General features: G+C 44.5%; 1 protein-coding gene across 1 annotated transcript in view; it reads left to right on the top strand.

The window, feature by feature from the left end:
* The window catches only part of LOC140392781 (rho guanine nucleotide exchange factor 10-like protein), a 241,350-nt gene extending 229,870 nt beyond the window's left edge, over positions 1 to 11,480 (top strand). Inside the window, 4 exon segments of the mRNA XM_072478416.1 lie at positions 4,012 to 4,117; positions 4,120 to 4,182; positions 6,989 to 7,111; positions 8,597 to 11,480. Of these exon segments, the coding sequence (XP_072334517.1) occupies positions 4,012 to 4,117; positions 4,120 to 4,182; positions 6,989 to 7,111; positions 8,597 to 9,117 (813 nt within the window). The 3' untranslated portion in view covers positions 9,118 to 11,480.
* Positions 11,481 to 14,745: the final 3,265 nt, after the last annotated feature.

The following is a 14,745-nucleotide window of genomic DNA, read 5'->3' as shown; positions in this document are numbered from 1 at the left end:
GGTTGTGAGATTCATACTTGACACTGAGGAAAACTGCTACAAATTTCAAGAAGCATTTAATACACTTGCAGAATCAGCATACAATTGGCACCGAGTTTCAACAAAGTGTGAGGCATTCCATTTTGGTAAGAAAAATAGAGGTCGCATATTAACTTCGAAATTAAGAATCTAATGAAATGGGGATGAAGAAGCAAAGAGGTAGGAAGCGCAAATACACACCACTAAATTTGATCAATAAGCTCATTAAAAAGATCAAATCGAGCACTTGGGTTTATTTCTCAAAGAATAGAATTTTAAAGTAGAGAAGTGATGCTGAACCTTTATTGAACCTTGCTTAGGCCACACTTGGAGTGCAGTGTGCATGTCATCATAAAATAGTCATAGTGGCACTGGAAAGGGTGCAAAAGATATATCCAGCAGGAAAGAATCAACAGCTTGAGCTTCTTTCATGGGGGGCGGCGGGGGGGGGGGACTGACTTAATTGAGAATGTTGAGGACTGGTTGGATCTGATTTTAATGCTCTGCAAGTGGGTGAGTTTCCAGTGAATTGAAATATTGCCCTAAAAGAGAGTTTCACTTGTAGGTAAAGAGCAAATCTAGAGACTGTGAGTACAAAATAGTCACCAAGAAATAAAATGGGAAATTCACAAATGACCTCTTTTTATTTGTAATTGTGAGAATGTGGAAATCTCTAATGTGTGGAGTGGTTGAGGCGAGCAGGTTGGATACACATGAGGGATGGGTGGCTTGGTGGCGCAGTGGGTAGCACTGCTGTCTAGGGCGCTGAGGACCCGGGTTCGATCCCAGCCCCGGGTTGCTGTCTGTGTGGAGTTTGCACATTCTCCCCGTGTTTGCGTGGGTTTCACCCCCACAACCCCAAGATGTGCAGGTTAGGTTGATTGGCCACGCTAAATTGCCCTTTAATTGGAACAAAAAATAATTGGGTACTCTAAATTTTAAAAAAAAAGATACAAATGAGGGGAGGCTTGATAAGCATATGCAGGAGAAGAGAATTGAAGGTTATGCTAATAGTTAAGGAAGGATAGGAGGAGGAACAAGTGGAGCATAAAGACTGGCATGGAGTGGCTGGGCTGAATGGCCTGCTTCTGTGCTGTAAATTCCCTCATTCTACTTAACCTTCTGGCACAGAGGTGAGCATACTTCCACTGCGAGAAGGCTGGCACCTGATGATGCAGTGAACATTTTTAGTATGTTAATTCACAAATACTGTTTTAGTCATTATCCAAAATTATTTTAAACATAAAATTATCTGATTTGTGTGATTGAGTTGTTGAATCGGAAATTAAGGTTTGATTTTTTTTTTTTCTCGGTTTGCCTGTTTTTGTTTCCACCTTGGGATAAGAATGAGATAGTCTGTCATTACATTGAGGCTGCAGAAGCTCGAGAACCCTTTACTTCTGTGTGTGTGTGTGTGCACACGTGTGTGTCATGTTTATTGGATCGACCGTGGAAACGGGGCATGTAGAGGAGCTAGAGAAATCTTGGCCTCGGCTAGTCTGTTGAATAATCTTGACAGGGACTGAATGTTCTGTATTTGCCGAAGCATCTGTCAGCAGTGAAGCAGAAAAATTAGTTTGCCTTGCAACGCTGACTGGGCTTTTCCTTCCTCCGCACATCTCTGTTTTTTTGTGAAACACAAAATGGATCACCTTGGGTTCAGCTGAATTTGACAAGTGTGTGCTGTAAATTCTAAGCATTCCATGTGCCCCCTCCCACCGCCCAACTTGTCTTTCTGAAGGTAAGGACGTATACTGGAGTGTGGATCCACCGGCACTGGTTCCCCTCGTGCAGCTCGAAAGAGGCTATGTGTGAGCCGAGATTCCACTGTGATGGGCATCACAACATGGCCAAACCTGATCACCTGCCCAGAACGTTTTCTACTGGCTAGCAAATAAGAAGCAGGAACACTAGTTTTTCATGCCATGCCTGCCAATGCTGATTTATTGCATTCTTTTGGTACCTTGACTGAGAGGATATAACGCGCCACATTTGGGGCATTCATCCTGGAACCTTGCTGAAGTGCACCGTTCAATAGTACATTGGGGAATCTCAACTGTGCTGTGTTTTGTGGCGTTTGCTTGACATTTGGTAATTATTCTCATTGATTTCCTTTTATAAATTATAAATGCTGCATCCGTGAGACATTGTTCCCAATTACAGTAATGCCCGTGTTCCTTCTGAAGTACGTGGACGTGTTACCCATTTATGTTGTTGTTGATGACCAATCTACCTTTTCCAAAAGAAAAGACTGTGCCATGTGAGAGATTGAATAAGTTCTACATTGGAGTAAAGGAGAGCAGTCTGATTAAATCACAAGGTAACACTTGAGTACGTTAATCAGCTCACAGTTTGCCATTGCAGAGCAGAGCTAACTCTCTCTCATTCGCAACACCCCTATTAATATAAGGCTTTGGGATGAACTGCCTTTTCATCGATTGGGAAAGTTTCCATTTTCCTCTTGTCAGTGAGCTTGGGGATTTGTACCTTTTTTTAGTCTTGCTGAGTTATATCGAGTGCTTGTGCCAGTTTTATAATTGGTTCAGTCTGGAAGAAGCAATTGGGGGAACCACCACTGTTTTCACAATTGTTTTCAGACATGGCTGCCTTTTAGATTGTGCCCTCGAGCCCTGTGTGGTAGTTTGGTTGATCAGCATTCTGCTGATGTCTATCTGTGGGTGGGACTGGGTGATGTCTGTTTGTACACTAGCCTTTCGCCACTTGGATTTAAATTCAGTCCAGACTGATGCTGAGGAATAGTCTTTTTTTTCTCTCTAACGTTTGTGAAGATACTACAAATAATAGGTTCAGGTTGCCCAAATCCAATCTCTAGTGGGCAAAGACCCATAGCACAAAACTGTTTTACCTTGGCACACTGGCTCCCAAAGCAATCAGCTAGATGGACTTGGAAAGAGGAAAAGTGTCACTCAGGTGTACAGTTGGATTCCGGTGAGGAGACCGAGTACAAATAGCTTTTGTTCACAACTAATTTATGCTGCATTTCAACTAGGATTCTTTGCTGCTAGCACTGTAGCCCCAGGATAGCCCAGATTGGGCAGAAAACAAACAATCCTGATGCTACCCAGCTTGAAGTTCAGTCTATTTAAGCTGCTGCGTGTTACTTACTCTATCGCCCATCAGTTGCCTGTCCAAAGTGGGTGGGACATGGTGGCTGGTCAGCAGGCAGGATTGTTGTGTTGGGTGGCAAGGGGAAACTGATGGGAACCAGAGGCCCAAATTTTCCTTCCAAGGGACAAATCTGCTATTCTTGGCCCCACAGGGATGCTTTAAAATAAAGTTTCAAAAATTACCCCCTTTGAGTCTTTTCTGTCCCTAACAGTTAGAACATAGAACATAGAACAATACAGCGCAGTACAGGCCCTTCGGCCCACGATGTTGCACCGAAACAAAAGCCATCTAACCTACACTATGCCATTATCATCCATATGTTTATCAATAAACTTTAAATGCCCTCAATGTTGCATAGAGTTCTGCACCTGCCCCCCCCCCCCCCCCCCCCAGGTGGTCTGGTGGGAAACTTCAATGGCTTTCCTGACCAGGCCCGTGGATGAAATAGCAACCAGGGCCCCAATTGCCGAGGGAGCCTAACTGCATATTCTGCAAAGGATCCTACTGGTTTTTGGCAGATGACCACCACACTGCTCAGAAGAGCAAGTTAAAATCATAGAATGAGTGATCAATAGATGCAGGATGTAACTGGTAAATCACACGGGTGATTTGAGCTGACCAGCAGCTAAAGGTGACGTGTGTCTGAGTCAGAAGGTCTGTTTCCTTTTTAAAAACCTGGCCTAGTGTTGAGTAAAAAAATTCAGAAGAAATGCTCCTAACCAATAGCGGTAGGGAGTCCTTTTTAATTTTCAGTTTTCTAAACCATTATGAATGATCGCACTTGGCACTGCTTTGAAATCAACATCATGGTGTTTTTTTCTTTTTGCAAGTAAAACTGATCTTTCCCTCCCTGATATCTGGCAGTGTTTTGATGCCCACCCAGATGACAAGGTGAACGTGACTCATATGATGAAAGCTGGTGGTGGGGTGTGGATGGCCCTCTCTGCAGGGTCCTCGATTCGATTATTTCACACGAGACTCTGGAACATCTGCAAGAAATCAATGTTGTCCCACGCAGCACGTTCTTCGCTCCAGGTAAGATGCTTCGCACACAACCTGCCATTTGCTTGTCCTTTGGCCAATGTATTTTACCATCAAAAGCAGCAGTGCCAGCCTCCCGTTTTGAGAGGGGCCCGTAGGAATAGTACCAACTGTACCAAGTTAAGATGAGGTGCGAGTCTAGGATCCCAGGAAATAAGTTCCTAACTTCAAATATTGAATGAAATATTTTCATATATAGTGCCTTGCACTTTCCCACCAATTCAGTAGTTTGAAGTATAGCCTTGTTAGTAACGTAGGAGACACGGCAGCCAATTTACAGCCTCTTCTTAAAAAATAACAACAACGATGAGGTAATGACTTAGTGATGTTGGTAAAGGGATAAAATATTGGCCAAAACATCAGGTGTAATAACCGCTACGAGGGCCACGGGGAAAAGTGATTGAGGTCTCTGTGGGACTCGTAAAAGACCAGCTTCCTGGTAGTGGGCGGAGGTCCACCAGCTGGGGCTCATAGGAATCTGACATAAAGGCCGGCCTGAACAGGGACCGGCATGTTGGTTGTCCCAACGGGACAGTGTAGTGTAAATAGTTACTGCCGTGGGCAGACTTGATTAGACCCTAGGTACTTCCTATCGCTGGCTTCCTGGGCTTAATACCAGGCAAAAAAACCTCCTTGCTATTCTTCAAAATCCAGCCGTGGGATCTTTTATGCTTACTGTGGTGGGGTGTGGGGGGGGGGGGGGGGGGGGGGGGGGGGGGGGGGGGTGCAAATCTTTGGAGTGGGATTTAAACCCATGCACAGACCTCCTGACTCGGGCAGGAGTACCATCACTGAGCCAAGGCACATTTGTCATAAAGCATTCAGCAACCACTTGTGTCCTCCTTCCCTGGTAAGTGACCCTTTCACTTCCTCTGTATTTGCTGGGATAGCTCCATTTCTTAACCTTCTTTGTCTCGATGGCCACCAAATAAATTGAGCAGGAAAAGAGCCAAGTATCATCTCTGCAAATAGTGCTGTAATTGGGCCCAGGCTGTGTGATGAATACCTGTGAACTTTTCTAGTTTTATGTTGCAGAAATCATGATACAAGCAGACAATATTTGTATCCTTGTTGCCTGAGCATTTTGGCGTCAAGCAACATTTAATTTTAGTGTCCCCGGTTTTCTCCTTCTGTCCCATCGTAATAAAATGTTATTTTAGCATCGGAATTGCTCTAAACAGTTTCTGCTGCAACATGTTAAATTATCCCAAATCGGGTAACCTGTTCACAGTGTGAACGGTTCACCCAATCATTTGCTAAATCGGATCGCTTAAGGCTGGCTGAGCTGGGTGTAAGAGTGGGACAGTGGGATTCCTGGGGTTTTTGGGAGGGAGGGGGGGATTGTTGTAAGGTGGAGCTTGAAGTCCCAACACTAGGGTGTGGAGTGGACTGAGGAGCCCTTGAAGCAAGGTGTGAAGAAAATTAAAATAGGTTTGAATCTTTTTATGCCAACATCATAAAATTAAACTGCAGTTATTAATTTGAGTATCGCAGGTGTCTGATTTCTAGATGAGATTTATACGATTTGGAAGGAAACTAGTGGTTTGAAAGACTGAGCTGCTGGCGCCTAAATTTAGTCAGCTGTGGCCAAGCATCAAGTTACACAAGTCCCATCACAAAACTGCCACGGCGCAACATTACTGTGGACGTTAGAAATCTGAAATAAAAATGCATGTTAGAAATATTTGTTCCATAGCTTTCCTGTTGAGCTTTGTCTGGTCACCACAAAGAACAAAACAAGCGTTCTCGTGCCCACATGCACTGTCGCACACACTTTTATTGAGACATCATACGTATGACTGCTACTCCATAGCGATTTGCCACTTTTGTGTACCATTTTTACCTTTAATCTATACATTACTTGCACATCACAAAATAAATCTAGAGTGAAGCAAAAAATATGCCAAAGGCATGGCGGCCCTGGCAAAATGTACATGGCCCACAGTCTGTTCCAATCATCTTGTTATCATCATCATTGACTGGAGAGTGGCTGGGAAACTGCCTATTAAAATCAATCAGAAACCCGGAGATAGTAATTCATAGAATCATAGAATCCCCACAGTGCAGAAGGAGGCCATTCGACACGGAGAGAATATGCAAACTCCACACAGCCACCCAAGGTTGTAATCGAACCCGGGTCCCTGGCACTGTGAGGCAGCAATGTTACCCACTGTGCCACCATACAACTCTATTGAACTAACTCCACATCAACACCGATCGATCCTTTCTCATCAAACATGCATAGTGACACCTGCAATGACCAACAGTACCAGGGTACTGATACTGGAGAGGCTAAATGTTATTTTTATTTTTAGAAATACAGTGGCTGATGGATTGCCCAATGGGAAATCAATCTTGATTTCCAGACTAGAAACCATTACGTAAATCCAAATTTTTGCGATGGTCTGTCTACCTCACACTTTGCTCTGCACTCACCGTCATCTCTCTTGTTGGTTATAATGTTGAGTGGCTGCTAAGAGAAATTGGTAATGGGAAAGACCAAATGTGGAAAGGGTCCAGATTTGTTCAAATGGCCAGATAAGCTCGGTCAAAGCTCATGGACTGCTTTAACAGCCTTCCAATCATTATTCCATTACTCAATTCTATCATTGACTGTGTTATTAGTGGTTAGATAAGGACGAGAGTTCTTGTTCAGTAATATCGGTTTGAATACGAAGAACAAATGATTACTCCTGGACCTTCAAACATGTTGATGTAGAGTTTGTTCAATAGAGTTGTATGGTGGCACTCCTGGACTTCTGTACAATGAACTTTTTTCCCCCTCTTTTCCCTCTTTAAGGCCAAAGGAATATTTTGGTGACGTGTTTACTGGTTTGCCAAGGGATGCTCTGGGTTGGGACGAATCAAGGAATTTTGATCACTCTACCAGTTCCAAAACTTGAAGGAATTCCAAAAGTAACGGGTAAAGATTTGTTTGCTCTCTCCATTTAAAATTCACCGTTTTGCAGTTTCTTTCGTAAGGTGAAGAATTTGGTTGGCGTTCTAGAAAAGAACAGAGGGTCTGACATGGTTATTCAAACATCAGCAAGATGGAGAATAGCTTGTGATATAGTGCCACATCGAATGAAGGTCTGCAATGGAACATGGAAATATGAATCCAACATTATACATAATTGGTTTAGAAATTTAGGCAAGTTCCAAAGAATGTAAGTGTTTTGTACATTTGGTAAAAGTTAGTATTTTGAGCTGAGGATTCAAGCCTGTTGTCGAGCAGTGTAGAGGGAGGTTTAGCTGTGCTGTAATCACTTCTCAAACATCTGAAAAATGCTGTGTTAGGGCAGTATGGAGGAAGCTTTATTGTCAACTAGTCTACATTATACTTTTGAAGTAAAAGCAAATTTACTGCGGATGCTGGAATCTGAAACCCAGGCCCAAAATACTCATTCCAGGGTAAGCAGCGTTTCATTTGCACCTCTTTCATTTGGTCTATTGCATTAGCTACTTCCAATGTGGTCTCCTCTATATCAGAGAGACCAAACGTAGACTGGGTGAGCGCTTTGCTGAGAACCTTCAGTCTGTACGCATTCAGGACCCTGACCTTCCGTTGCTTCCCATTTTAACATAAGACCCTGCTCCCATGTCCACATGTCTGCCCTTGGCCTGCTGCAATGTTCCAGTGAAGCTCAACGCAAACTGGAGGAACAGCATCTTATCTTCCGGTTACGCCTTTTGGTCTCAACATCGAAATCAAAAATTTCAGATGCTTAGCTCTACCCCACCCGATCCCCTATATATCCCCCCCCTTTCATTACCTTTTTCCCCCTTTGATTTGCCCTCCCCCCCCCCCCCCACCTTTTTTCTCATTTTACCTTTCTCCCACCCATGTCCCCCCCCCCTCCCCCCACATCTACATCTGTCACAGCTTACCCTCTGATGTTAGTTTCTCTGCTGTTTGGCCTTTCACACCTTTTATTCTCTCTGGGGACTGCCATTAGCACTCTTTTCCCATGGTTTCTGTGGCTATGGCTCATCTTTCATTCTCGCACCCTACAGTATAAATATCTCCCACTTTCTATGCCTTTTAGCTTTGACAAAGAGTCACCTAGACTCAAAACGTTCGCTCTTTTCTCTCCTTACAGATGCTGCCAGACCTGTTGAGATTTTCCAGCATTTTCTCTTTTAGTTATACTTTGAAGTTTTTGATGGGATACTATAGAAGAAACATGACTATGCATTGAACCTTTGCTTGATGTTGATGGTGTTTTCCAACAAAAAAAATCAATTTTTTTCTCGTAATTGCATAAACTGGCCTCTCTCGTTCATAGCACCCTGTTAAGTGGCTGAAGTTAAAGTGGTGACACAGAGTTATCCAATGATTGAGACTCTGCATTATGTTTTAGTGGTCTTCCAAGTCACTGAGTTCTGTTTCTCTCCCTCTCCTGTGCAGGAAAGGGAATGATCTCGCTCAATGCGCACTGTGGGCCTGTGGAGTTTCTGGTCCCCACCATTGGCTCTCTGGACTTGGAATTACTGAAAAGCGAGTCTACCGAGGACATGCCTGAATATCCGGAAGGGACTGGCAAAGTGGATTCCTCCTCCCAGGAATCCCTTCACGATCAGCGCAACCACCTGGATAAGAAGCAAGGGATCTTGCTGCGTTACAACCTGTGCTCCACCTCTCACTTGCCTGGCCAATTACTGTCAGCACATAGCGAGGCTCAGGCCAACGGGAGCTCCGTGGAGCACAGCATTGAGGACGGTTCCATCTATGAGATAGTAGACGACCCGGACGTGTGGGTTCGAAGCAGGTCTTCGGCCCGTGAGGTTGTCAGGAAGGAGAAGGTCAGCTCGGTTGCCATTGCCTCAGGAGGCAGGGGCTACCAGAACTTTAACAGAGACTTCAAGCCGACAGTACACAACAAGAATGAAAACACATTGCTGATTTGGCAGATTCCACTGACTTTATAGGGTTCCAACTTTGTACAGATTTGTGTTTTGTAGAATGTGTCTACCAGACGTACACTCCATTATAAGATTGCACGATGTTCAATTGTCTGCAAAGCGTTAAAGAGAAATTCCACTTCACAAACAAGGTTAAATGTTCTGTTGTTTGGAGGTTGTGCATCTCTCAAGAGGTTAGTATGAAGATTTCAATGTCTTCCACACCATTATTAGAGCTAGTTGGCCCTGTTCACATTTGGAACTCTTTTGAGGGCTCCTAGCTGTAACTCTCTTTCTACCCAACATTTCTGGGTGTTGAATGGCGCAGTTCACAGAAAGATGGAAGGGAGAAAGATGGAAGGGAGGGTATGTTGTGAAGTAGATTTGCCTTTTCTTACTCCCTTGCTCTTCTCATTTCCCCCTCTTCCTCAAAGCTAAGTCACTAAGGTGTCGGGTCTGTACTTTCTATTTTGGAAAGGAAGGAATGTTGAAGTCATTCCCAGGTCACTTTTTCTCCTATGTTACCACCCTCTCACATTCTTCCTTCCCCCCCCCCCCTTTCCACAAAGGTATAGACTCACGCTGGGGTAATGATCCCATGGGCGCTGGTAGCCCTTTGACATTGTGCCCATGTGGAAACCTAGACATTGAATGTCTTTAGGCGATTTTGAATCGGGAGAGCACCAAAGCTGAACCTATCTGGTATATACACACACACACACACACACACACACACACACACACACACACACACACACACTTGCCAGCAGAAACCACTGGATAACAGTCCCACTCCCCCCCGGAATGCTGAATTCTAGCTTCCCGTGCCACTATTGCATTGTAGCTGGTTGGCTTACATATGAAATTCATGGAACGACCTGGTCAGCTTCATCAGGTCAGCCTTTGCAGGGAAAAATAACTGGGAGCAATTGTTTTTTTTGTGAAAATAAAGTTCTCTTTGGTGGATGCAACCTGTAAGCTTAATAACTCAGCAATTATGTTTCAACTATGTGTGTGTATATTTAAGTCATGTAACAGTTATATAGTTTAAAGACTGATGCCGATGATCCTGATCCCACTTGACACATGGGTGCAGATAGCCAGGTTATAGAATATCCTACTTCATCCCCTCTTTTTTTTTTTTCCCTAGTTGTAAATAATTTGCTAAATTCTACACCTCCCCAGGTTTGAATTGTGACTTTTGTATTCCTATTATTGGTGAGATTACAAGCCATTCCGATAAGGCGCCACCTTTTCTCATCAAATTTGACTGAGAGGTTAACTCTCTCTCCCCCCCCCCCCCCCCCCCCCCCAACCATGCTGAGACCCTCCCTTGCCCTCGCACGGTTGGTGGGTGGGTGCTGTCCTTTCAGAATGCCCCTATAACCAGCATGGCTGTGACTAAAAATGCACTGGGCAAAATAATTATGAGCTCCGACCTACTTTCTAACACTGGGTACTGCCAAATATTCAACCGTGTTAGGTTTAATTCCCCAAAATCAAAGGTTTAACTAATTGGGAGGAGGTGGTGATGGGGGAATCCATTTTAAGAATGAAAACCTGAGCAAGAAAACGAGGACTCTTGTTATCTTTTCAAATAAGAAGAAATCTCATGACTTTCTTTGCTCCCCCCTAACGAATGGCCAAAGTGTGCAGCGGGGTAATTCTGTACAACCTCCTGCACTTTGACACTAGCAGACAAATATTTGTGGGCAGCCTTTGAACTGGAACCTGATGAGAGGAATGTTTATATTTATAGTGTAAAATACTTGTCTTTGTTGCTGGAAATAGTTGCGAACTCTTAAGAAGGGGAACAGAGTAAGAACGTTACATGATTATTGATGCTACAATTTGGGAATTCTTAGTCTGGTCTTAGAACCATGTAACTGTAGAAGTTTACAGCACAGAAGGAGGCCATTTTGCCCATCGCCTGTGCCACCTCTTAACTAATGACATATTGCCACAATATGTAAATATTGACTCTTTTGAGAGTCATAGAAATTGTTTTTTACTCAGGGTTTTAAGATCCCAAAACGGAAGCTATTCTTGCATGCCGAAAGTCAAATCTTGTATTCAAGGGCCATTTTTCACGATTCTGCCAACCTCCTGCCATCACATATCCACTTGCCCTTCTTACCACCCTTTATCAAGGGGGCATAGAGGAACATTGTTCCACGTCCCTCTGATAGCAGATAATTTCTCCCCTTCTATTCAATACCATACTTCAGTATCCATGGGAGATTAATTCCAAAAAAAACTAATTTGGACCTAATAAGACTCACTCACTCTGTCAAATCACTGAGCTGCATCCAATCCCCGGGGCTGCTCAAATCTAGCCTTGTGGAAATTAAACTGCTGAATCATTAAAGATCTTCTACTTAGAACCTGAATCCCGTTTCACTCTTGTTTGTTTACTCCACAATGGAATCCGTATAATAAACCGCTAGGAAGCCTCGTCCGTTTGTGGTGCGCACCCAAGTTCCAACCAACAGTGATCTTTGTTGTGTGACCTCTTTCTTTGTTCTGTCACCAACTGATGAGCCTGCTCGGAAGTCAGGTTAAAATAGTTGCGCCAATCAGCTGGTTCTTTTATTAAAAAAGGAGCCCCCCCGACTTTGTTTATCTGGTAATAAAGTACCTGCCTCAAGTTGCTGATTGTTTCAATCAATGACACCAAGACCTTTTCTTAGATTATCTGTACAACCATCATTGACACCCCTGAGCTACAAAAGTGATCTTCAGTCCTATGCAGTATCTGAATCCATTTACCATTGGTCATCAACAGTAGCTACAATAGCAATGGATGGAGGTATGCCGGAGTTGAAATGTTATTTGTTTCTTGTGATAAGTGACTGTGTGCAATATTAATGCCATTAAGAGAAAATAAATGCAGTCTGGTCACTTTGGTGCTTTGGGCCAATATGCCCATTTGGATATCGATGCTTTGTGATTCAGATTAGCTAAACGACTAAAAGATTGCTGCTTTTGTCAAGGGGCTTGTGAACCTGAATTTTTAAATTAGCATGGGGCCTGTGCAAATTATTCAGAAGTGCATTCCCTGGTGTCATTAGCTTTGTTTAGTGTTAATCACTAGCTTTGTCTCCAGAGCCATGATACCGAGCAATGTTTTACTTGAGGCCAATTATGGAGAATACAGAATGAAGGAACAGTCCCAAACAACCTCTGCTGTCAAAAATGTTTCCAAAGATCCTCCTAGTGGAGAGCAACAATAAAAACCAAGTAGGGTCAATGGTTCCATTTTGTAACTGGTTCGGTGGTTTTAGGAAGAGTTTTTTCATTTGCTCTGGAAATGGATGCTGCCTCCTAACAAAATGTCTATTTTTTCCTCACTGGCCAATAGGTGAGGGAGGAATGCTGAATCCCTGCTTCCAGAAATCCTGATTCCAGGAAACTCTGATGGGAGCTGTATAGACATCCACCATCTCTGGTGTGCTCCAGGTGACTGGGATAGAGGAAGTGGACACCAGGAGGCCTCCGTATTATGAATATAATGCATTTTGTACAAAAGGCTCCCATTTCTTTCCAGCTGCCCAGTCAAAATCCAAAGCAAGTTTCCCAAAGGCTGAGCATGTTTTTAAAAATAAATTTAGAGTACCCAACTCATTTTTTCCAATGAAGGGGCAATTTAGCACGGCCAATCCACCTAATCTGCACATCTTTGAGTTGTGGGGGTGAAACCCACGCAGACATGGGGAGAATGTACAAATCCACATGGACAGTGACCCATGGACCGAGGTATGCCGGAGTTATAATGTTATTTATTTCTTGTGATAAGAGACTGTGTGCAATATTAATGTCATTAAGAGAAAATAAATGCAGTCTGGTCACTCTGGTGCTTTGGGCCAGTATGCCCATTTGGACATCGATGCTTTGTGATTCAGATTACCTAAATGACTAAACGATTGCTGCTTTTGTCAAGGGGCAAGTGAACCTGAATTTTTAAATCCGCGTGGGACCCAGAGTCGGGATCGAACCTGGGATCTCAGTGAGGCAGCAGTCATAACCACTGCGCCACCATGCTGCCCCTGGCCGAGCATATTGTGTGACAGTAAATGATTGGTACTCTGAAAACAAAGAATGGCAGATACTCAGCACGGTAGCACTTGTGGTTAACACGTTGCTTCACAGCGCCAGGGTCCCAGTTTCGAATCCTGGGTTGGGTCACTGTGCGCAGTCTGCATGTTCTTCCCGTGTTTGCATGGGCTTCCTCCAGGTGCTCCGGTTTCCTCCCATAAGTCCGAAAGATGTGCTTGTTAGGCGAATTGGACATTTGAATTCTCTGTCTGTGTACCCGAACAGGCGCCGGAGTGTGACGACTGGAGGATTTTCACAATAACTTCTTTGCAGTGTTAATGTAAGCTTACTTGTGACAATAATAAGGATTATTATTATGATTTTTAAAAAAATGTATTTTATTAGAAACATGCATCAAAACGGGTTACAGCGAGCTAACACCCCGGGAAGCATGCTTCCCTACAATCAACTATACAGTCTGTACAGGTTTTTCCTCTTTTTCACCCCCCCCCCCCCCCATCTCCCGCGATGAACAGCCCCTCAAACACAGTCACAAACATCCTCCACCTTTCCTCAAACCCCCCTGAAGAGCCCCTTAACTCCTACTTTATCATCTCTAATCGCAGGAAGTCATGCAGGTCACCAAACCAAACTGCTGCCCCCAGTGGCGATGCTGACCGCCACTCCAGCACAATTCTCCGGCGTGCAATCAGAGAGGCAAAGGCCAAGACATCGGCCTTTCTCCTCTCCATGAGCTCCGGCTTCTCTGAAACCCCACATATCGCCACCAGAGGGTCCAGATCCTCCACCTCATCGACTATCCTGGCTAAGACTGCGAACACTCCCGCCCAGAATCGTCCCAATTGTTCGCAATCCCGGAACATGTGCGCGTGTCATTGTAAGAGAGAGCCACACCTCTCTCACTCATCTGCAACCCCCTGAAAGAACCCACTTATTCTCGCCCGAGTCATATGCACCCTGTACACCACATTAAACTGTATCAGGCTCATCCTTGCACATGAGGGGGTCCCGTTTACCCTACGCAGTGCCTCACCCCATGCTCCCCAATTGATCTCCCCTCCCAACTCCGTTTCCCATTTCCCTTTGATCTTCACCACCTGCTCGCCTTCCTGCTCCCCCACTTGTTTATATATCCCCAATTCTTCCCTCCCCTTCCACATCCGGGAACAGCAGTCGTTCCAGCAGGGTTTATCCTGGCAACCTAGGGAACCTCTTCCAGACCTTTCACTCAAATTTCCTAACATGCAGATACCTGAATTCACTCCCCCTCGGCAGCTCTACCCTCTCCCTTAGCTCCTCCAGACTGGCGAACCTTTCCTCCAAATACAGATCTCTCACATTGCCCAGCCCCACTTCCCTCCACCTCCTGTATACACTATCCAACCCCCCCCCCGGCTCAAACCCATTATTCTCACACAGCGGTGTTAGCACCGACATCCCTTCCACCCTAAAATGCCTCCTCAACTGATTACATATCTTCACAGCGGACTGCACCACCGGGCTCCTTGAATACCTACTCTGAGCCATTGGCAACGCTGCCGTCACTATAGCCCTCAAACTAGACCCCTTACAAGATTCCTCCTCCGTCCTAAACCACTC

Source organism: Scyliorhinus torazame, chromosome 16, assembly GCF_047496885.1.
Source record: "Scyliorhinus torazame isolate Kashiwa2021f chromosome 16, sScyTor2.1, whole genome shotgun sequence".
In the NCBI taxonomy this organism is placed as follows: Eukaryota; Metazoa; Chordata; class Chondrichthyes; order Carcharhiniformes; family Scyliorhinidae; genus Scyliorhinus; species Scyliorhinus torazame.
This window is presented reverse-complemented; position numbering and strand designations above follow the sequence as displayed.